Here is a 25339-nt window from a genome sequence, read left to right on the forward strand (position 1 = left end):
ACCTTAATAAAATGCTGTAGGTCCTGCTTACTGTGTCTGTTCTCTACCTTAATAAAATGCTGCAGGTCCTGCTTACTCTGTGTCTGTTCTCTACCTTATAAAATGCTGTAGGTCCTGCTAATAAAATGCTGCTCCTGTGTCTGTTCTCTACCTTAATAAAATGCTGTAGGTCCTGCTTACCTCTGTGTCTGTTCTCTACCTTAATAAAATGCTGCAGGTCCTGCTTACTCTCTGTGTCTGTTCTCTACCTTAATAAAATGCTGCAGGTCCTGCTTACTCTCTGTGTCTGTTCTCTACCTTAATAAAATGCTGTAGGTCCTGCTTACCTCTGTGTCTGTTCTCTACCTTAATAAAATGCTGTAGGTCCTGCTTACTCTCTGTGTCTGTTCTCTACCTTAATAAAATGCTGCAGGTCCTGCTTACTCTCTGTGTCTGTTCTCTACCTTAATAAAATGCTGTAGGTCCTGCTTACTCCCTGTGTCTGTTCTCTACCTTAATAAAATGCTGTAGGTCCTGCTTACTCTCTGTGTCTGTTCTCTACCTTAATAAAATGCTGCAGGTCCTGCTTACTCTCTGTGTCTGTTCTCTACCTTAATAAAATCCTGTTCTCTACCTTAATAAAATGTGTCTGTTCTCTTCTCTACCTTAATAAAATGCTGTAGGTCCTGCTGTTCTCTACCTCTGTGTCTGTTCTCTACCTTAATAAAATGCTGCAGGTCCTGCTTACCTCTGTGTCTGTTCTCTACCTTAATAAAATGCTGTAGGTCCTGCTTACCTCTGTGTCTGTTCTCTACCTTAATAAAATGCTGTAGGTCCTGCTTACCTCTGTGTCTGTTCTCTACCTTAATAAAATGCTGTAGGTCCTGCTTACCTCTGTGTCTGTTCTCTACCTTAATAAAATGCTGTAGGTCCTGCTTACCTCTGTGTCTGTTCTCTACCTTAATAAAATGCTGCAGGTCCTGCTTACTCTGTGTCTGTTCTCTACCTTAATAAAATGCTGTAGGTCCTGCTCTGTGTCTGTTCTCTACCTTAATAAAATGCTGCAGGTCCTGTGTCTGTTCTCTACCTTAATAAAATGCTGTGTCTGTTCTCTAGGTCCTGCTTACCTCTGTGTCTGTTCTCTACCTTAATAAAATGCTGCAGGTCCTGCTTACCTCTGTGTCTGTTCTCTACCTTAATAAAATGCTGTAGGTCCTGCTTACCTTAATAAAATGCTGTGTCTGTTCTCTACCTTAATAAAATGCTGTAGGTCCTGCTTACCTCTGTGTCTGTTCTCTACCTTAATAAAATGCTGTAGGTCCTGCTTACTCCCTGTGTCTGTTCTCTACCTTAATAAAATGCTGTAGGTCCTGCTTACCTCTGTGTCTGTTCTCTACCTTAATAAAATGCTGTAGGTCCTGCTTACCTCTGGTCTGTCCTACCTTAATAAAATGCTGCAGGTCCTCTTACTGTGTGTCTGTTCTCTACCTTAATAAAATGCTGCAGGTCCTGCTTACTCTCTGTGTCTGTTCTCTACCTTAATAAAATGCTGTAGGTCCTGCTTACTCCCTGTGTCTGTTCTCTACCTTAATAAAATGCTGTAGGTCCTGCTTACTCCTGTGTCTGTTCTCTACCTTAATAAAATGTGTCTGTTACTCTCTGTGTCTGTTCTCTACCTTAATAAAATGCTGCAGGTCCTGCTTACCTCTGTGTCTGTTCTCTACCTTAATAAAATGCTGTAGGTCCTGCTTACTCTCTGTGTCTGTTCTCTACCTTAATAAAATGCTGTAGGTCCTGCTTACTGCTCTGTGTCTGTTCTCTACCTTAATAAAATGCTGCAGGTCCTGCTTACCTCTGTGTCTGTTCTCTACCTTAATAAAATGCTGCCTGCTTAGGTCTGTTCTCTACCTTAATAAAATGCTGCTCCTGCTTACCTCTGTGTCTGTTCTCTACCTTAATAAAATGCTGCAGGTCCTGCTTACTCTCTGTGTCTGTTCTCTACCTTAATAAAATGCTGCAGGTCCTGCTTACCTCTGTGTCTGTTCTCTACCTTAATAAAATGCTGCAGGTCCTGCTTACTCTCTGTGTCTGTTCTCTACCTTAATAAAATGCTGTAGGTCCTGCTTACTCTCTGTGTCTGTTCTCTACCTTAATAAAATGCTGCAGGTCCTGCTTACTCTCTGTGTCTGTTCTCTACCTTAATAAAATGCTGCAGGTCCTGTGTGTCTGTTCTCTACCTTAATAAAATGCTGTAGGTCCTGCTTACCTCTGTGTCTGTTCTCTACCTTAATAAAATGCTGTAGGTCCTGCTTACCTCTGTGTCTGTTCTCTACCTTAATAAAATGCTGCAGGTCCTGCTTACTCTCTGTGTCTGTTCTCTACCTTAATAAAATGCTGTAGGTCCTGCTTACTCTCTGTGTCTGTTCTCTACCTTAATAAAATGCTGTAGGTCCTGCTTACCTCTGTGTCTGTTCTCTACCTTAATAAAATGCTGTAGGTCCTGCTTACTCTCTGTGTCTGTTCTCTACCTTAATAAAATGCTGTAGGTCCTGTGTCTGTTCTCTACCTTAATAAAATGCTGTAGGTCCTGCTTACTCTCTGTGTCTGTTCTCTACCTTAATAAAATGCTGTAGGTCCTGCTTACCTCTGTGTCTGTTCTCTACCTTAATAAAATGCTGTAGGTCCTGCTTACTCTCTGTGTCTGTTCTCTACCTTAATAAAATGCTGCAGGTCCTGCTTACTCTGTGTCTGTTCTCTACCTTAATAAAATGCTGCAGGTCCTGTTACTCTGTGTCTGTTCTCTACCTTAATAAAATGCTGTAGGTCCTGCTTACCTCTGTGTCTGTTCTCTACCTTAATAAAATGCTGTAGGTCCTGCTTACCTCTGTGTCTGTTCTCTACCTTAATAAAATGCTGTAGGTCCTGCTTACCTCTGTGTCTGTTCTCTACCTTAATAAAATGCTGTAGGTCCTGCTTACTCTCTGTGTCTGTTCTCTACCTTAATAAAATGCTGTAGGTCCTGCTTACCTCTGTGTCTGTTCTCTACCTTAATAAAATGCTGTAGGTCCTGCTTACTCTCTGTGTCTGTTCTCTACCTTAATAAAATGCTGCAGGTCCTGCTTACTCTCTGTGTCTGTTCTGCTGTAGGTCCTCTCTGTGTCTGTTCCTTAATAAAATGCTGTAGGTCCTGCTTACCTCTGTGTCTGTTCTCTACCTTAATAAAATGCTGTAGGTCCTGCTTACCTCTGTGTCTGTTCTCTACCTTAATAAAATGCTGTAGGTCCTGTTACTCTGTGTCTGTTCTCTACCTTAATAAAATGCTGTAGGTCCTGCTTACCTCTGTGTCTGTTCTCTACCTTAATAAAATGCTGTAGGTCCTGCTTACCTCTGTGTCTGTTCTCTACCTTAATGCTGTAGGTCCTGCTTACCTCTGTGTCTGTTCTCTACCTTAATAAAATGCTGCAGGTCCTGCTTAGTGTCCTGCTGTAGGTCCTCTCTGTGTCTGTTCTCTACCTTAATAAAATGCTGCAGGTCCTGCTTACCTCTGTGTCTGTTCTCTACCTTAATAAAATGCTGTAGGTCCTGCTTACTCTCTGTGTCTGTTCTCTACCTTAATAAAATGCTGCAGGTCCTGCTTACCTCTGTGTCTGTTCTCTACCTTAATAAAATGCTGCTCCTGCTTACCTCTGTGTCTGTTCTCTACCTTAATAAAATGCTGTAGGTCCTGCTTACCTCTGTGTCTGTTCTCTACCTTAATAAAATGCTGTAGGTCCTGCTTACCTCTGTGTCTGTTCTCTACCTTAATAAAATGCTGTAGGTCCTGCTTACCTCTGTGTCTGTTCTCTACCTTAATAAAATGCTGTAGGTCCTGCTTACCTCTGTGTCTGTTCTCTACCTTAATAAAATGCTGCAGGTCCTGCTTACCTCTGTGTCTGTTCTCTACCTTAATAAAATGCTGCAGGTCCTGCTTACCTCTGTGTCTGTTCTCTACCTTAATAAAATGCTGCAGGTCCTGCTTACCTCTGTGTCTGTTCTCTACCTCTGTGGTCTGTTCTCTACCTTAATAAAATGCTGCAGGTCCTGCTTACTCTCTGTGTCTGTTCTCTACCTTAATAAAATGCTGCAGGTCCTGCTTACTCTCTGTGTCTGTTCTCTACCTTAATAAAATGCTGTAGGTCCTGCTTACCTCTGTGTCTGTTCTCTACCTTAATAAAATGCTGCAGGTCCTGCTTACCTCTGTGTCTGTTCTCTACCTTAATAAAATGCTGTAGGTCCTGCTTACCTCTGTGTCTGTTCTCTACCTTAATAAAATGCTGTAGGTCCTGCTTACCTCTGTGTCTGTTCTCTACCTTAATAAAAAATGCTGCAGGTCCTGCTTACCTCTGTGTCTGTTCTCTACCTTAATAAAATGCTGCAGGTCCTGCTTACTCCCTGTGTCTGTTCTCTACCTTAATAAAATGCTGCAGGTCCTGCTTACTCTCTGTGTCTGTTCTCTACCTTAATAAAATGCTGTAGGTCCTGCTTACTCCCTGTGTCTGTTCTCTACCTTAATAAAATGCTGCAGGTCCTGCTTACTGCTCCTGCTGTGTCTGTTCTCTACCTTAATAAAATGCTGCAGGTCCTGCTTACTCTCTGTGTCTGTTCTCTACCTTAATAAAATGCTGTAGGTCCTGCTTACCTCTGTGTCTGTTCTCTACCTTAATAAAATGCTGTAGGTCCTGCTTACCTCTGTGTCTGTTCTCTACCTTAATAAAATGCTGCAGGTCCTGCTTACTCTCTGTGTCTGTTCTCTACCTTAATAAAATGCTGTAGGTCCTGCTTACCTCTGTGTCTGTTCTCTACCTTAATAAAATGCTGTAGGTCCTGCTTACCTCTGTGTCTGTTCTCTACCTTAATAAAATGCTGTAGGTCCTGCTTACTCTCTGTGTCTGTTCTCTACCTTAATAAAATGCTGTAGGTCCTGCTTACCTCTGTGTCTGTTCTCTACCTTAATAAAATGCTGTCCTCTCTGTGTCTGTTCTCTACCTTAATAAAATGCTGTAGGTCCTGCTTACCTCTGTGTCTGTTCTCTACCTTAATAAAATGCTGTAGGTCCTGCTGTGTCTGTTCTCTACCTAAAATGCTGCAGTCCTGCTTACCTCTGTGTCTGTTCTCTACCTTAATAAAATGCTGTAGGTCCTGCTTACCTCTGTGTCTGTTCTCTACCTTAATAAAATGCTGCAGGTCCTGCTTACTCTGTGTCTGTTCTCTACCTTAATAAAATGCTGTAGGTCCTGCTTACTCTCTGTGTCTGTTCTCTACCTTAATAAAATGCTGTAGGTCCTGCTTACCTCTGTGTCTGTTCTCTACCTTAATAAAATGCTGCAGGTCCTGCTTACTCTCTGTGTCTGTTCTCTACCTTAATAAAATGCTGTAGGTCCTGCTTACTCTCTGTGTCTGTTCTCTACCTTAATAAAATGCTGTAGGTCCTGCTTACCTCTGTGTCTGTTCTCTACCTTAATAAAATGCTGCAGGTCCTGCTTACTGTAGGTCCTCTGTGTGTCTGTTCTCTACCTTAATAAAATGCTGTAGGTCCTGCTTACTCTGTGTCTGTTCTCTCTGTGTCCTGTTGTCTGTTCTCTACCTTAATAAAATGCTGTAGGTCCTGCTTACCTCTGTGTCTGTTCTCTACCTTAATAAAATGCTGCAGGTCCTGCTGCAGGTCCTGCTTACTCTCTGTGTCTGTTCTCTACCTTAATAAAATGCTGCAGGTCCTGCTTACCTCTGTGTCTGTTCTCTACCTTAATAAAATGCTGCAGGTCCTGCTTAAAATGCTGTACCTGCTCTGTGTCTGTTCTCTACCTTAATAAAATGCTGCAGGTCCTGCTTACTCTCTGTGTCTGTTCTCTACCTTAATAAAATGCTGTAGGTCCTGCTTACCTCTGTGTCTGTTCTCTACCTTAATAAAATGCTGCAAAATAAAATGCTGTAGGTCCTGCTTACTCTCTGCTGCAGGTCCTGCTTACCTCTGTGTGTTCTCTACCTCTGTTGTGTCTGTTCTCTACCTTAATAAAATGCTGCAGGTCCTGCTTACTCTCTGTGTCTGTTCTCTACCTTAATAAAATGCTGTAGGTCCTGCTTACTCTCTGTGTCTGTTCTCTACCTTAATAAAATGCTGTAGGTCCTGCTTACCTCTGTGTCTGTTCTCTACCTTAATAAAATGCTGCAGGTCCTGCTTACCTCTGTGTCTGTTCTCTACCTTAATAAAATGCTGTAGGTCCTGCTTACCTCTGTGTCTGTTCTCTACCTTAATAAAATGCTGTAGGTCCTGCTTACCTCTGTGTCTGTTCTCTACCTTAATAAAATGCTGCAGGTCCTGCTTACCTCTGTGTCTGTTCTCTACCTTAATAAAATGCTGCAGGTCCTGCTTACTCTCTGTGTCTGTTCTCTACCTTAATAAAATGCTGCAGGTCCTGCTTACTCTCTGTGTCTGTTCTCTACCTTAATAAAATGCTGCAGGTCCTGCTTACCTCTGTGTCTGTTCTCTACCTTAATAAAATGCTGTAGGTCCTGCTTACCTCTGTGTCTGTTCTCTACCTTAATAAAATGCTGCAGGTCCTGCTTACCTCTGTGTCTGTTCTCTACCTTAATAAAATGCTGTAGGTCCTGCTTACTCTCTGTGTCTGTTCTCTACCTTAATAAAATGCTGTAGGTCCTGCTTACTGTGTCTGTTCTCTACCTTAATAAAATGCTGCAGGTCTGTGTCTGTTCTCTACCTTAATAAAATGCTGTAGGTCCTGCTTACTCTGTGTCTGTTCTCTACCTTAATAAAATGCTGTCCTGCTTTCTGTGTCTGTTCTCTACCTTAATAAAATGCTGTAGGTCCTGCTTACCTCTGTGTCTGTTCTCTACCTTAATAAAATGCTGCAGGTCCTGCTTACTCTCTGTGTCTGTTCTCTACCTTAATAAAATGCTGCAGGTCCTGCTTACTCTCTGTGTCTGTTCTCTACCTTAATAAAATGCTGTAGGTCCTGCTTACCTCTGTGTCTGTTCTCTACCTTAATAAAATGCTGTAGGTCCTGCTTACCTCTGTGTCTGTTCTCTACCTTAATAAAATGCTGCAGGTCCTGCTTACCTCTGTGTCTGTTCTCTACCTTAATAAAATGCTGCAGGTCCTGCTTACCTCTGTGTCTGTTCTCTACCTTAATAAAATGCTGCAGGTCCTGCTTACCTCTGTGTCTGTTCTCTACCTTAATAAAATGCTGCAGGTCCTGCTTACTTACTCTGTGTCTGTTCTCTACCTTAATAAAATGCTGTAGGTCCTGCTTACTCTCTGTGTCTGTTCTCTACCTTAATAAAATGCTGCTGCAGGTCCTGCTTACTCTCTGTGTCTGTTCTCTACCTTAATAAAATGCTGTAGGTCCTGCTTACTCTCTGTGTCTGTTCTCTACCTTAATAAAATGCTGTAGGTCCTGCTTACCTCTGTGTCTGTTCTCTACCTTAATAAAATGCTGCAGGTCCTGCTTACTCTCTGTGTCTGTTCTCTACCTTAATAAAATGCTGTAGGTCCTGCTTACCTCTGTGTCTGTTCTCTACCTTAATAAAATGCTGTAGGTCCTGCTTACCTCTGTGTCTGTTCTCTACCTTAATAAAATGCTGTAGGTCCTGCTTACTCCCTGTGTCTGTTCTCTACCTTAATAAAATGCTGTAGGTCCTGCTTACTCTCTGTGTCTGTTCTCTACCTTAATAAAATGCTGTAGGTCCTGCTTACCTCTGTGTCTGTTCTCTACCTTAATAAAATGCTGTAGGTCCTGCTTACCTCTGTGTCTGTTCTCTACCTTAATAAAATGCTGGTCCTGCTTAGGTCCTGCTTACTCCCTGTGTCTGTTCTCTACCTTAAAATGCTGTAGGTCCTGCTACCTGTGTCTGTTCTCTACCTTAATAAAATGCTGTAGGTCCTGCTTACCTCTGTGTCTGTTCTCTACCTTAATAAAATGCTGTAGGTCCTGCTTACTCTACCTTAATAAAATGCTGTAGGTCCTGCTTACTCTCTGTGTCTGTTCTCTACCTTAATAAAATGCTGTAGGTCCTGCTTACCTCTGTGTCTGTTCTCTACCTTAATAAAATGCTGCAGGTCCTGCTTACCTCTGTGTCTGTTCTCTACCTTAATAAAATGCTGTAGGTCCTGCTTACTCTCTGTGTCTGTTCTCTACCTTAATAAAATGCTGTAGGTCCTGCTTACTCCTCTGTGTCTGTTCTCTAGGTGTCTGTTCTCTACCTTAATAAAATGCTGTAGGTCCTGCTTACTCTCTGTGTCTGTTCTCTACCTTAATAAAATGCTGCAGGTCCTGCTTACTCTCTGTGTCTGTTCTCTACCTTAATAAAATGCTGTAGGTCCTGCTTACCTCTGTGTCTGTTCTCTACCTTAATAAAATGCTGCAGGTCCTGCTTACCTCTGTGTCTGTTCTCTACCTTAATAAAATGCTGTAGGTCCTGCTTACCTCTGTGTCTCTGTGTCTGTTCTCTACCTTAATAAAATGCTGTAGGTCCTGCTTACCTCTGTGTCTGTTCTCTACCTTAATAAAATGCTGTAGGTCCTGCTTACTCCCTGTGTCTGTTCTCTACCTTAATAAAATGCTGCAGGTCCTGCTTACTCTCTGTGTCTGTTCTCTACCTTAATAAAATGCTGCAGGTCCTGCTTAGGTCCTCTTACTGTGTCTGTTCTCTACCTTAATAAAATGCTGCAGGTCCTGCTTACCTCTGTGTCTGTTCTCTACCTTAATAAAATGCTGCAGGTCCTGCTTACCTCTGTGTCTGTTCTCTACCTTAATAAAATGCTGTAGGTCCTGCTTACCTCTGTGTCTGTTCTCTACCTTAATAAAATGCTGCAGGTCCTGCTTACTCTCTGTGTCTGTTCTCTACCTTAATAAAATGCTGTAGGTCCTGCTTACTCTCTGTGTCTGTTCTCTACCTTAATAAAATGCTGTAGGTCCTGCTTACTCTGTGTCTGTTCTCTACCTTAATAAAATGCTGTCTGTTCCTCTGTGTCTGTTCCTTAATAAAATGCTGCAGGTCCTGCTTACCTCTGTGTCTGTTCTCTACCTTAATAAAATGCTGCAGGTCCTGCTTACCTCTGTGTCTGTTCTCTACCTTAATAAAATGCTGTAGGTCCTGCTTACTCGCTGTGTCTGTTCTCTACCTTAATAAAATGCTGCAGGTCCTGCTTACCTCTGTGTCTGTTCTCTACCTTAATAAAATGCTGCAGGTCCTGCTTACTCTCTGTGTCTGTTCTCTACCTTAATAAAATGCTGTAGGTCCTGCTTACCTCTGTGTCTGTTCTCTACCTTAATAAAATGCTGTAGGTCCTGCTTACTCTCTGTGTCTGTTCTCTACCTTAATAAAATGCTGTAGGTCCTGCTTACCTCTGTGTCTGTTCTCTACCTTAATAAAATGCTGTAGGTCCTGCTTACCTCTGTGTCTGTTCTCTACCTTAATAAAATGCTGTAGGTCCTGCTTACCTCTGTGTCTGTTCTCTACCTTAATAAAATGCTGTAGGTCCTGCTTACTCTCTGTGTCTGTTCTCTACCTTAATAAAATGCTGTAGGTCCTGCTTACTCTACCTTAATAAAATGCTGTAGGTCCTGCTTACCTCTGTGTCTGTTCTCTACCTTAATAAAATGCTGTAGGTCCTGCTTACCTCTGTGTCTGTTCTCTACCTTAATAAAATGCTGTAGGTCCTGCTTACTCTCTGTGTCTGTTCTCTACCTTAATAAAATGCTGCAGGTCCTGCTTACTCTCTGTGTCTGTTCTCTACCTTAATAAAATGCTGTAGGTCCTGCTTACCTCTGTGTCTGTTCTCTACCTTAATAAAATGCTGCAGGTCCTGCTTACCTCTGTGTCTGTTCTCTACCTTAATAAAATGCTGTAGGTCCTGCTTACCTCTGTGTCTGTTCTCTACCTTAATAAAATGCTGCAGGTCCTGCTTACCTCTGTGTCTGTTCTCTACCTTAATAAAATGCTGTAGGTCCTGCTTACTCCCTGTGTCTGTTCTCTACCTTAATAAAATGCTGTAGGTCCTGCTTACCTCTGTGTCTGTTCTCTACCTTAATAAAATGCTGTAGGTCCTGCTTACCTCTGTGTCTGTTCTCTACCTTAATAAAATGCTGTAGGTCCTGCTTACTCTCTGTGTCTGTTCTCTACCTTAATAAAATGCTGCAGGTCCTGCTTACCTCTGTGTCTGTTCTCTACCTTAATAAAATGCTGTAGGTCCTGCTTACCTCTGTGTCTGTTCTCTACCTTAATAAAATGCTGCAGGTCCTGCTTACCTCTGTGTCTGTTCTCTACCTTAATAAAATGCTGCAGGTCCTGCTTACCTCTGTGTCTGTTCTCTACCTTAATAAAATGCTGTAGGTCCTGCTTACCTCTGTGTCTGTTCTCTACCTTAATAAAATGCTGCAGGTCCTGCTTACCTCTGTGTCTGTTCTCTACCTTAATAAAATGCTGTAGGTCCTGCTTACCTCTGTGTCTGTTCTCTACCTTAATAAAATGCTGTAGGTCCTGCTTACTCTGTGTCTGTTCTCTACTGCTGTCTGTTCTCTGTGTCCTCTACCTAATAAAATGCTGCAGGTCCTGCTTACCTCTGTGTCTGTTCTCTACCTTAATAAAATGCTGCAGGTCCTGCTTACCTCTGTGTCTGTTCTCTACCTTAATAAAATGCTGCAGGTCCTGCTTACCTCTGTGTCTGTTCTCTACCTTAATAAAATGCTGTAGGTCCTGCTTACTCCATGTGTCTGTTCTCTACCTTAATAAAATGCTGTAGGTCCTGCTTACCTCTGTGTCTGTTCTCTACCTTAATAAAATGCTGCAGGTCCTGCTTACTCTCTGTGTCTGTTCTCTACCTTAATAAAATGCTGTAGGTCCTGCTTACCTCTGTGTCTGTTCTCTACCTTAATAAAATGCTGTAGGTCCTGCTTACCTCTGTGTCTGTTCTCTACCTTAATAAAATGCTGCAGGTCCTGCTTACTCTCTGTGTCTGTTCTCTACCTTAATAAAATGCTGCAGGTCCTGCTTACCTCTGTGTCTGTTCTCTACCTAATAAAATGCTGCAGGTCCTGCTTACCTCTGTGTCTGTTCTCTACCTTAATAAAATGCTGCAGGTCCTGTCCTGTGTCTGTTCTCTACCTTAATAAAATGCTGTGGTCCTGCTTACTCTCTGTGTCTGTTCTCTACCTTAATAAAATGCTGCAGGTCCTGCTTACTCTCTGTGTCTGTTCTCTACCTTAATAAAATGCTGTAGGTCCTGCTTACTCTCTGTGTCTGTTCTCTACCTTAATAAAATGCTGCAGGTCCTGCTTACCTCTGTGTCTGTTCTCTACCTTAATAAAATGCTGCATGGTCCTGCTTACTCCTGTGTCTGTTCTCTACCTTAATAAAATGCTGTAGGTCCTGCTTACCTCTGTGTCTGTTCTCTACCTTAATAAAATGCTGCAGGTCCTGCTTACCTCTGCTGTGTCTGTTCTCTACCTTAATAAAATGCTGCAGGTCCTGCTTACTCTCTGTGTCTGTTCTCTACCTTAATAAAATGCTGCAGGTCCTGCTTACTCTCTGTGTCTGTTCTCTACCTTAATAAAATGCTGCAGGTCCTGCTTACCTCTGTGTCTGTTCTCTACCTTAATAAAATGCTGCAGGTCCTGCTTACTCTCTCTACCTTAATAAAATGTGTCCTGTTCTCTACCTTAATAAAATGCTGTAGGTCCTGCTTACTCTCTGTGTCTGTTCTCTACCTTAATAAAATGCTGCAGGTCCTGCTTACCTCTGTGTCTGTTCTCTACCTTAATAAAATGCTGTAGGTCCTGCTTACTCCCTGTGTCTGTTCTCTACCTTAATAAAATGCTGTAGGTCCTGCTTACCTCTGTGTCTGTTCTCTACCTTAATAAAATGCTGCAGGTCCTGCTTAGGTCTGTTCTCTACCTTAATAAAATGCTTACTTACTCTGTGTCTGTTCTCTACCTTAATAAAATGCTGCAGGTCCTGCTTACTCTCTGTGTCTGTTCTCTACCTTAATAAAATGCTGCAGGTCCTGCTTACCTCTGTGTCTGTTCTCTACCTTAATAAAATGCTGCAGGTCCTGCTTACCTCTGTGTCTGTTCTCTACCTTAATAAAATGCTGTAGGTCCTGCTTACCTCTGTGTCTGTTCTCTACCTTAATAAAATGCTGCAGGTCCTGCTTACTCTCTGTGTCTGTTCTCTACCTTAATAAAATGCTGCAGGTCCTGCTTACTGCAGGTCTGTGTCTGTTCTCTACCTTAATAAAATGCTGTAGGTCCTGCTTACCTCTGTGTCTGTTCTCTACCTTAATAAAATGCTGTAGGTCCTGCTTACCTCTGTGTCTGTTCTCTACCTTAATAAAATGCTGTAGGTCCTGCTTACCTCTGTGTCTGTTCTCTACCTTAATAAAATGCTGTAGGTCCTGCTTACCTCTGTGTCTGTTCTCTACCTTAATAAAATGCTGCCTGCTTAGTGTCTGTTCTCTACCTTAATAAAATGCTTCCTGCTTACTCTCTGTGTCTGTTCTCTACCTTAATAAAATGCTGTAGGTCCTGCTTACCTCTGTGTCTGTTCTCTACCTTAATAAAATGCTGTAGGTCCTGCTTACCTCTGTGTCTGTTCTCTACCTTAATAAAATGCTGTAGGTCCTGCTTACCTCTGTGTCTGTTCTCTACCTTAATAAAATGCTGCAGGTCCTGCTTACCTCTGTGTCTGTTCTCTACCTTAATAAAATGCTGCAGGTCCTGCTTACCTCTGTGAATGTTTGGACAAAGACGTGTCACTAGATCGGCTGCCAAACACAGTAATGATTCACCAACATGCACACGCACACTATCCTGATACGGGAGCCAACACCTTTGCCCAGTCAGGCTTAAGCTTGTACCATTCTGCCAACCACTTGGCATTAGTAGAGACACGACACGCCCTCGTCTGAGCAGAGGCCTGAGAGAGGATTTGATTGGATGCAGGGGAGATAACGTCTGGGTGTGAATAACAAGAGGTCCTTGCTCCACTTCTCTGTGGTTATTTATGCACTCTCTCCTTCTTACCTTAGTTCCAGTGGAGGCTGCTGAGGGGAGGAGGGCTCATAATAATGGCTGGAACGGAGCGAATAGAATGGCATCACGCGTATGATGTAGTTAGCTGTATGCTCCGGTCATTACCACGAGCCCGTCCTCCCCGACTAAGGTGCCACCAACCTCCTGTGCTTCATTCTGTCATTTCTGAGAGTCTGAGTGTGTGTGTGTGTGCAGATTTTGTGCAGACCAAATACTGGCTGTCGTGGGACGTGACTGCCACCCTATGGTGAGAAGGAGTTAAGACCGAGGACGAGAGCTTGTGCCATCTAGATACATCCAGGACTCTATGGAAGTCTTTCTGGTTGGTATTGCAGGACTATATAACTGTATGTAGGCGATCTCAACATGGCAAGACAACACCAATAGATCTGGGACTAGGCTATAGGACATTGTTATGGGTGTAGAGCCGTGTTTTTCTGTTAACTCTTACTTGAGTCACTCTTTGATATACGACACATTCAGCGGTGAAACTCTTACCGGGGTTGTGAGAGGTGATGACGTCAGCCAGGACCTGCTTAGGGATTGGTTGTTCCTGGTTGTTGTTGATTGGTTCCTGCTCCTGGAGCTTGTCCACCATGGCGATGACACAGTTGAGGCTCTTCGCCACGTCGGCCCACACCCTGTCCTAGAGGAGACAAACACAACATCAGCACCTGGCCTCTGTGTGTGTGTGTGTGTGTGTGCCTGCGTGCGTGCGTGCGTGCGTGCGTGCGTGCGTGCGTGCGTGTGTGCGTGTGTGTGTGTGTTAGTGTGTGTGTGTAAAGGAAAGATGTCAATCTGCATGTTTATTTTTATTTTATATAACTAGGCAAGTCAGTTAAGACCTATTTACAATGACGGCCAAGGAACAGTGGGTTAACTGCCTTGTTCAGGGGCAGAACGACAGATTTTTATCTTGTCAGCTCGGGGATTCAATCTTTTAACCTTTCCCTTACTAGTCCAACGCTCTAACCACTAGGCTACCTGCCGCCCCATGTGATCTGTCTGGAAGACCAATCCATGTTCCACACCTGTCTGTTAGCGAACCACGATGTTCAAGGTACTATTTGATCCCAAAACATAGAATGTAATAAATAATATCAACCATGTTAAATATGGATGTATATCTCTGCCTTGGGCCACTACAGTGGGTTTGAGTATGATTGGACGTTGGCTGTTCAAAGCCCAGAGTTCTACTAGCCTTTAACTCTCATTGTCTCAAAATCAAATCGGTCACAGAAGCACTATGAAGAGTTTCTCTACTCTCAGTAGATGGCAATTGCAGCCTGCTTGAAGAGATAACTCTCAAAGTGCTTTTCTACTTTGGAGTGAAAAGCCTCCAAACTCCTGTTTCGCATTGTCCTCATAATACCCACCTTTTTAAATTGATTTATTCACTTTCTGCCTGTTGGGGAAAGTAATTAGGCTTGCCAAGCATGGCTTAGTGTGTGTGTGTTGGAGTGCAGTTTGGATGTCCTTTGTCTCAGAGGTGAGTGTTTTTGAACTCTTCTCAAAGGCAGACAGTTGTTTGATGGCTGATTAGGAATTGTAGTGTGTGACTCCGGCTAAATCCCTGCTGTCAGCTCTGGCTTCATTGGACTGAGTCCCCATCGTTTCTATTAGCCTGCACGGCACGCGCACACACACACGGCACGCGCACACACCGTTTCTTAAGACTTCTGTAACTGATACTAACACAACTTGCACTGGCAAAGAGAGAGAGAGAGAGAGACTGAGAGTGAGAGAGACAGAGAGAGTGACAGAGACAGAGAGAGTGAGAGAGCGATAGAGAGAGACAGAGAGAAAGACAAACAGAGAGAGTGAGTGAGCTTTAACTATGTACAGACTCAGTGAGCATAGCATTGCTATTGAGAAAGGCTGCCGTAGGCAGACATGGCTCTCAAGAGAAGACAGGCTATGTGCACATTGCCCACACAATGATGTGGAAACTGAGCTGCACTTCCTAACCTTCTGCCAAATGTATGACAATATTAGAGACGCATATTTCCCTCAGATTAAAACAGACCCACAAAGAATTTGAAAACAAGTCCAATTTTGATGAACTATTGGGTGAAATACCAGTGTACCATGACAGCAGCAAGATTTGTGACCTGTTGCCACAAGAAAAGGGCAACCAGTGAAGAACAAACACCATTGTAAATACAACCCATTTTTATATTTGGATTATTTTCCTTTTTGCACTTTAACTATTTGCACATTGTTACAACACTGTACATAATATACATTTGAAATGTCTTTATTCTTCTGGAACGTCTTTGAGCGTAATGTTTAGTGTTCATTTTTTTATTGTTTATTTCACTTGTTTTGGCAATGTTAACATGTTTCCCATGCCATTACAGCCCTTGAATTGAATTGAGAGAGAGGAAGAAGGGGGACAGAGATTGAGACCCACAGACAGACAGAGCAGAGTAGACACAGAGTGAGAGGATGGCATAGAAACAGCAGGACTTGCCCATTCCTCCTCGTCGTACTCCTTATGGCACGGTATGGAGTCCTGGCGCTTCAGAGGTGCCTGCCCGTCTTCTCTGATGGGAGCCGTCTGGGAGCCACCATCCACATTATTACACACCACCACAGGGCTGTCTGTAGCCGATGGCTGCCCAGGACTGTGGCCTGGGTTCTGGGGTGGACTCTGGCCTTGTTGACCCCTCTGGCTGGGACTAGGGTGGTTCTGGTGGCTGTGACCCTGGTGGCCTGGCAGGGTCTGGTTCTGGTTCTTCGTAACATAGCCGGGCTGTGCAGCGTGGAGGGCCAGCAAGGCGCTCTTCACCAGCTCGTCTTTGAGCGCATGCACAAACTGCTCCGTCTGCAAGAAATCAGAGGGAAGAGAGGTAGATTGAATGAGTGGGATGGGAGGGTGGTGAGGTAGGGAGAAATACAGACAGAGACAGAGCGAGAGAGAGGAAAGGAGAGAGCGAGATAAAGGGAGGCCGAATGAAAAAGAGAGAGAGGGTGAATGAGAGTGCCAGAGAACAGGGGAGAGTGAGAGGAGTTCATCAAAAACTGAGTGTCTGTGTCTGTGTGTGTGTGTGTGTCTGTGTCTGTGTCTGTGTCTGTGTGTGTGTGTGTGTGTGTGTGTGTGTGTGTGTGTGTGTGTGTGTGTGTGTGTGTGTGTGTGTGTGTGTGTGTGTGTGTGTGTGTGTTTAGCGGGCTAGTAAAATGAAGGAGTGATGGAAGATTAGCTTTCCTCCTCGCTAGCCTTCCCCACCGTGTTCGCCAGCGCCGGCGCCAGGCACCGGCAACAACGTCAACAACAAGAAACAATTCAATTACTCCTCGGTGAGCCCTCTCGCCTCCGAGGGGTAGCTACCTCCTTTGTTCTCAAATTCACAAGCTGCTGAATGCTGATGATCATCCAGAGCCAAGACGGCTCGTACCCCGGCACCACAGATAAGGGCTCTCAGGAATAATTGAGTTAGCATCGCAATAAGCAATTCTATTACCACAGCAAACCACATGCAGTCTAATATGACACATGAGCAGAGATCCTTTGAACAGGCGAACAAGAGAACCAATGAGAGATTGAACAAATGAATGCGGCATACGTTAGTAAACAAAACCCACCTGGAGCGTCTCTCCTCTCTGAGGTGAGAGAGGGTAGAGAGGAGTCTGTGCACCTCTCTGAGGTGAGAGAGGGTAGAGAGGAATCTGTGTACCTCTCTGAGGTGAGAGGGTAGAGAGGAATCTGTTTACCTCTCTGAGGTGAGAGGGTAGAGAGGAATCTGTTTACCTCTCTGAGGTGAGAGGGTAGAGAGGAATCTGTTTACCTCTCTGGGGTGAGAGAGAGGAATCTCTGAGGTGAGAGAGGGGTAGGTGGCACTTTGGATGTTGGAGGGCTTGTACGGAAACAGTGTGAGACTGGAGAATGGTGTCTTTGTCCCTCAGTGGCTATCTAGACTGTAGTTGCTCCTGGAAGACCTCTGTGTTTTCAGGGATCTGTTTCAGCTTTATATCTGGCAAAGTGATCTGATAAGGAACAACCTGTATGTCTGTATATTAACTGAACAGAACAAAAAACCCTGCTAGCGCTGGGAGTCATAGAGGCCTGGTTTTGGCAGACAGCCTTTCTTGTAGGGCCATGTCATACAGGGTTATGGTGGTGGTTGAATAGTACATGTGTGAACAAACAGTAACAGAGTGGGATTCCATTCCATTCACTAACTGCCTCCATTCACTAGCTGCATCATGTACAGTAAATAGATTACATTATAACTGTCAATGAATCATTTTAGGGCGGTATAACTCTGGATTGAAATACATAACTTGATTAACATTTGGTGCAAGTTCACATTTACTTCAATTAGGAGAAAACTTTATCAACACGGATACTCGCATGCACACACTTCCCCACAACCCAACCCCACACACTTCCCCACAATCCAACCCCACACACTTCCCCACAATCCAACCCCACACACTTCCCCACAATCCAACCCCACACACTTCCCCACAATCCAACCCCACACACTTCCCCACAATCCAACCCCACACACTTCCCCACAATCCAACCCCACACACTTCCCCACAATCCAACCCCACACACTTCCCCACAATCCAACCCCACACACTTCCCCACAATCCAATCCCCCCACACACTTCCCCACAATCCAACCCCACACACTTCCCCACAATCCAACCCCACACACTTCCCCACAATCCAACCCCACACACTTCCCCACAATCCAACCAACACTTCCAAACAATCCAACTCCCCACAATCCAACCCAAACAATCCACTTCCCCACAACCCAACCCCACACACTTCCAAACAATCCAACAATCCAACCCAACCTCACACACTTCCCCACAATCCAACCTCACACACTTCCAAACAATCCAACCTCAACACTCCAACCCTCACACACTTCCAAACAATCCAACTCCACACTTCCAAACAATCCAACCTCACACTCCAAACAATCCAACTTCCCCACAACCCAACCTCACACACTTCCAAACAATCCAACCTCACACACTTCCAAACAATCCAACCTCACACACTTCCCCACAATCCAACCCCACACACTTCCCCACAACCCAACCCCACACACTTCCCCACAACCCAACCCCACACACTTCCAAACAATCCAACCCCACACACTTCCAAACAATCCAACCCCACACACTTCCCCACAATCCAACCCCACACACTTCCCCACAACCCAACCCCACACACTTCCCCACAACCCAACCTCACACACTTCCAAACAATCCAACCTCACACACTTCCAAACAATCCAACCTCACACACTTCCCCACAATCCAACCCACACACTTCCCCACAACCCAACCCCACACACTTCCCCACAACCCAACCCCACACACTTCCAAACAATCCAACCCCACACACTTCCCCACAACCCAACCCCACACACTTCCCCACAATCCAACCCCACACACTTCCCCACAATCCAACCCCACACACTTCCCCACAACCCAACCCCACACACTTCCCCACAATCCAACCCCACACACTTCCCCACAATCCAACCCCACACACTTCCCCACAATCCAACCCCACACACTTCCCCACAATCCAACCCCCACACACTTCCCCACAATCCAACCCCACACACTTCCCCACAATCCAACCCACACTTCCCCACAATCCAACCCCACACACTTCCCCACAATCCAACCCCACACACTTCCCCACAATCCAACCCCACACACTTCCCCACAATCCAACCCCACACACTTCCCCACAATCCAACCCCACACACTTCCCCACAACCCAACCCCACACACTTCCCCACAATCCAACCCCACACACTTCCCCACAATCCAACCCACACACTTCCCCACAATCCAACCCCACACACTTCCAAACAATCCAACCTCACACACTTCCAAACAATCCAACCTCACACACTTCCAAACAATCCAACCTCACACACTTCCAAACAATCCAACCTCACACACTTCCAAACAATCCAACCTCACACACTTCCAAACAATCCAACCTCACACACTTCCCCGCAACCCAACCCCACACACTTCCCCACAACCCAACCTCACACACTTCCAAACAATCCAACCTCACACACTTCCCCACAACCCAACCTCACACACTTCCAAACAATCCAACCTCACACACTTCCAAACAATCCAACCTCACACACTTCCCCACAATCCAACCCCACACACTTCCCCACAACCCAACCCCACACACTTCCCCACAACCCAACCTCACACACTTCCAAACAATCCAACCCCACACACTTCCAAACAATCCAACCCCACACACTTCCCCACAACACCACCCCACACACTTCCCCACAATCCAACCCCACACACTTCCCCACAACCCAACCCCACACACTTCCCCACAACCCAACCTCACACACTTCCCCACAATCCAACCTCACACACTTCCCCACAATCCAACCCCACACACTTCCCCACAACCCAACCCCACACACTTCCCCACAATCCAACCCCACACACTTCCCCACAATCCAACCCCACACACTTCCCCACAATCCAACCCCACACACTTCCCCACAACCCAACCCCACACACTTCCCCACAATCCAATCTCACACACTTCCCCACAATCCAACCACACACACTTCCAAACAATCCAACCTCACACACTTCCCCACAATCCAATCTCACACACTTCCCCACAATCCAATCTCACACACTTCCCCACAATCCAATCTCACACACTTTCAAACAACCCAACCTCACACACTTCCAAACAATCCATCCCCACACACTTCCCCACAACCCAACCCCACACACTTCCAAACAATCCAACCCCACACACTTCCCCACAATCCAACCCCACACACTTCCCCACAATCCAACCCCACACACTTCCCCACAACCCAACCCCACACACTTCCCCACAATCCAACCCCACATACTTCCCCACAACCCAACCTCACACACTTCCCCACAACCCAACCCCACACACTTCCCCACAATCCAACCCCACACACTTCCCCACAACCCAACCCCACACACTTCCCCACAATCCAATCTCACACACTTCCCCACAATCCAACCCCACACACTTCCCCACAACCCAACCTCACACACTTCCCCACAACCCAACCCCACAATCCAACCCCACACACTTCCCCACAACCCAACCCCACACACTTCCCCACAATCCAATCTCACACACTTCCCCACAATCCAACCCCACACACTTCCAAACAATCCAACCTCACACACTTCCAAACAATCCAACCTCACACACTTCCCCACAATCCAATCTCACACACTTCCCCACAATCCAATCTCACACACTTCCCCACAATCCAATCTCACACACTTCCCCACAACCCAACCTCACACACTTCCAAACAACCCAACCTCACACACTTCCAAACAACCCAACCTCACACACTTCCAAACAATCCAACCCCACACACTTCCCCACAATCCAACCCCACACACTTCCCCACAACCCAACCTCACACACTTCCCCACAACCCAACCCCACACACTTCCCCACAATCCAACCCCACACACTTCCCCACAACCCAACCCCACACACTTCCAAACAATCCAACCTCACACACTTCCCCACAACCCAACCCCACACACTTCCCCACAACCCAACCCCACACACTTCCAAACAATCCAACCCCACACACTTCCCCACAACCCAACCCCATACACTTCCCCACAACCCAACCCCACACACTTCCCCACAATCCAACCCCACACACTTCCCCACAACCCAACCCCACACACTTCCAAACAATCCAACCCCACACACTTCCCCACAATCCAACCCCACACACTTCCCCACAACCCAACCTCACACACTTCCCCACAACCCAACCCCACACACTTCCCCACAACCCAACCCCACAATCCAACCCCACACACTTCCCCACAACCCAACCCCACACACTTCCAAACAATCCAACCCCACACACTTCCCCACAATCCAACCCCACACACTTCCCCACACACTTCCCCACAATCCAACCCCACACACTTCCCCACAACCCAAACCCACACACTTCCCCACAACCCAACCCCACACACTTCCCCACAATCCAACCCCACACACTTCCAAACAATCCAACCCCACACACTTCCAAACAATCCAACCCCACACACAAATCAGTGAAGCAAAAAACCTCAATAGGATCAAAACTCCCACAAAAACCCAAAAGGAACTTAAAATGCCAAAATCCATATTCAAACAGATATGTGCTTATCTTCCACGACGTTCATTTGCAATCGATGGAAGACATTTCGTTTTCATTGGCTTCCACATTGACTCAGATAGTTGATATTCTAATAGACTAACTCACAATGACTATCTGAGTCATTGTGAGTTAGTCTATTAGAATATCAACTATCTGAGTCATTGTGTGTTAGTCTATTAGAATATCAACTATCTGAGTCATTGTGAGTTAGTCTATTAGAATATCAACTATCTGAGTCATTGTGAGTTAGTCTATTAGAATATCAACTATCTGAGTCATTGTGAGTTAGTCTATTAGAATATCAACTATCTGAGTCATTGTGAGTTAGTCTATTAGAATATCAACTATCTGAGTCATTGTGAGTTAGTCTATTAGAATATCAACTATCTGAGTCATTGTGAGTTAGTCTATTAGAATATCAACTATCTGAGTCATTGTGAGTTAGTTGATATTCTAATAGACTATAGTTGATAGTTGATATTCTAATAGACTATAGTTGATAGTTGATATTCTAATAGACTATAGTTGATAGTTGATATTCTAATAGACTATAGTTGATAGTTGATATTCTAATAGACTATAGTTGATAGTTGATATTCTAATAGACTATAGTTGATAGTTGATATTCTAATAGACTATAGTTGATAGTTGATATTCTAATAGACTATAGTTGATAGTTGATATTCTAATAGACTAACTCACAATGACTCAGATAGTTGATATTCTAATAGACTATAGTTGATAGTTGATATTCTAATAGACTATAGTTGATAGTTGATATTCTAATAGACTATAGTTGATAGTTGATATTCTAATAGACTATAGTTGATAGTTGATATTCTAATAGACTATAGTTGATAGTTGATATTCTAATAGACTATAGTTGATAGTTGATATTCTAATAGACTAACTCACAATGACTCAGATAGTTGATATTCTAATAGACTATAGTTGATAGTTGATATTCTAATAGACTAACTCACAATGACTCAGATAGTTGATATTCTAATAGACTATAGTTGATAGTTGATATTCTAATAGACTATAGTTGATAGTTGATATTCTAATAGACTATAGTTGATAGTTGATATTCTAATAGACTAACTCACAATGACTCAGATAGTTGATATTCTAATAGACTATAGTTGATAGTTGATATTCTAATAGACTATAGTTGATAGTTGATATTCTAATAGACTATAGTTGATAGTTGATATTCTAATAGACTATAGTTGATAGTTGATATTCTAATAGACTATAGTTGATAGTTGATATTCTAATAGACTATAGTTGATAGTTGATATTCTAATAGACTAACTCACAATGACTCAGATAGTTGATATTCTAATAGACTATAGTTGATAGTTGATATTCTAATAGACTAACTCACAATGACTCAGATAGTTGATATTCTAATAGACTATAGTTGATAGTTGATATTCTAATAGACTATAGTTGATAGTTGATATTCTAATAGACTATAGTTGATAGTTGATATTCTAATAGACTAACTCACAATGACTCAGATAGTTGATATTCTAATAGACTATAGTTGATAGTTGATATTCTAATAGACTAACTCACAATGACTCAGATAGTTGATATTCTAATAGACTATAGTTGATAGTTGATATTCTAATAGACTAACTCACAATGACTCAGATAGTTGATATTCTAATAGACTATAGTTGATAGTTGATATTCTAATAGACTATAGTTGATAGTTGATATTCTAATAGACTAACTCACAATGACTCAGATAGTTGATAGTCTCCAGGTTTATTCTCTCTCTCAGTTGTTTGCATTTCGGGTAGATTTGAAAGTAGTGAACCATTCTTAGGGGAGGATTGTCTATACTGTGCTGTGTGGTGCATTTGAAGGTGTTGCGTCTGACAGAGAAACTCTCAGGGTTTCTCAGACAGCGAGTCCACTAAACACACGGTACAATATCAGATGAATGTGTGTTCTAATCTAGGACTTGGTTTAAACTGTCTCTGGTGAAAGAAAAACACATTTCAAATCGCTCGCTTTGTTATCTTATCCTACTTTTGCTCACCTCTCAATCTCAGGTGAGAACTTCATTTCACTCTGGTTCTCACCCTCACCTACTGTGGAGAACTAAGGACCAGAAATCCCCTGAGAGAAAGAAACATTGTGTTCTTCAATACATCTGTGATCTCAACTGAGGGAAAAAAGTCAGAGGTGAAATGCTTATGGTTGGAGGAGTGGTTTTTATGTGTGATACTGAATCTTTGATCTAAAGTAGACAAAAAAACTGCAAGGCTATACACTCACCGCTTATTTGAAGAGGATGAGAGGAGTTGTCTGTACTATACTGTATGATTAGGGTTATAAATCTACTGGTCATTTACCAAAGTTACTGGAATCTTCGGTAACGCTGGCAATTAACAGGTCGTATACGGTAACGCTGGCAATTAACAGGTCGTCTACGGGAATGCTGGCAATTAACAGGTTGTCTACGGTAACGCTGGCAATTAACAGGTCGTCTACGGTAACGCTGGTAATTAACAGGTCATCTATGGTATCTCTGGTAATTAACAGGTCATCTATGGTAACGCTGGTAATTAACAGGTCGTCTACGGTAACTATGGAAATTAACAGGTCATCTATGGTAACTGTGGAAATTAACAGGTCATCTATGGTAACTATGGAAATTAACAGGTTGTCTACGGTAACGCTGGTAATTAACAGGTCGTCTACGGTAACTATGGAAATTAACAGGTCATCTATGGTAACTATGGAAATTAACAGGTCATCTATGGTAACTATGGAAATTAACAGGTCATCTATGGTAACTATGGAAATTAACAGGTTGTCTACGGTAACGCTGGTAATTAACAGGTCGTCTACGGTAACTATGGAAATTAACAGGTCATCTATGGTAACTATGGAAATTAACAGGTCATCTATGGTAACTATGGAAATTAACAGGTCATCTATGGTAACTATGGAAATTAACAGCTCATCTATGGTAACTATGGAAATTAACAGCTCATCTATGGTAACTATGGAAATTAACAGGTCATCTATGGTAACTCTGGTAAATAACAGGTCATCTATGGTAACGCTGGTAATTAACAGGTCGTCTACGGTAACTATGGAAATTAACAGGTCATCTATGGTAACTATGGAAATTAACAGGTCATATATGGTAACTATGGAAATTAACAGGTTGTCTACGGTAACGCTGGTAATTAACAGGTCGTCTACGGTAACTATGGAAATTAACAGGTCATCTATGGTAACTATGGAAATTAACAGGTCATCTATGGTAACTATGGAAATTAACAGGTCATCTATGGTAACTATGGAAATTAACAGGTTGTCTACGGTAACGCTGGTAATTAACAGGTAATCTATGGTAACTATGGAAATTAACAGGTCATCTATGGTAACTATGTAAATTAACAGGTCATCTACGGTAACTATGGAAATTAACAGGTCATCTATGGTAACTATGGAAATTAACAGGTCATCTATGGTAACTATGGAAATTAACAGGTCATCTATGGTAACTCTGGTAAATAACAGGTCATCTATGGTAACGCTGGTAATTAACAGGTCGTCTACGGTAAATATGGAAATTAACAGGTCATCTATGGTAACTATGGAAATTAACAGGTCATCTATGGTAACTCTGGTAAATAACAGGTCATCTATGGTAACGCTGGTAATTAACAGGTCGTCTACGGTAACTATGGAAATGAACAGGTCATCTATGGTAACTATGGAAATTAACAGGTCATCTATGGTAACTATGGAAATTAACAGGTCGTCTATGGTAACTATGGAAATTAACAGGTTGTCTACGGTAACGCTGGTAATTAACAGGTCGTCTACGGTAACTATGGAAATTAACAGGTCATCTATGGTAACTATGGAAATTAACAGGTCATCTATGGTAACTATGGAAATTAACAGGTCATCTATGGTAACTATGGAAATTAACAGGTTGTCTATGGTAACTATGGAAATTAACAGGTTGTCTATGGTAACGCTGGTAATTAACAGGTCGTCTATGGTAACTATGGAAATTAACAGGTCATCTATGGTAAC

The 25339-nt window shown here is 43.4% G+C and overlaps 1 protein-coding gene across 9 annotated transcripts in view; it reads right to left on the reverse strand.

The window, feature by feature from the left end:
• LOC115145578 (type II inositol 3,4-bisphosphate 4-phosphatase-like) overlaps positions 1-25339 on the reverse strand; it is a 406180-nt gene that overhangs the window by 38730 nt on the left and 342111 nt on the right. For all 9 annotated transcript variants that reach the window (XM_065003896.1, XM_065003895.1, XM_065003893.1 and 6 more), the window contains 2 exons: positions 15538-15891; positions 13563-13710 (listed from right to left, as the gene is read on the reverse strand). In XM_065003896.1, the coding sequence (XP_064859968.1) occupies positions 13563-13710; positions 15538-15891 (502 nt within the window). The remainder of the gene's footprint in view (positions 1-13562; positions 13711-15537; positions 15892-25339) is intronic.

The sequence above is a fragment of the Oncorhynchus nerka genome, linkage group LG18, assembly GCF_034236695.1.
Source record: "Oncorhynchus nerka isolate Pitt River linkage group LG18, Oner_Uvic_2.0, whole genome shotgun sequence".
NCBI classification, from domain to species: domain Eukaryota; kingdom Metazoa; phylum Chordata; class Actinopteri; order Salmoniformes; family Salmonidae; genus Oncorhynchus; species Oncorhynchus nerka.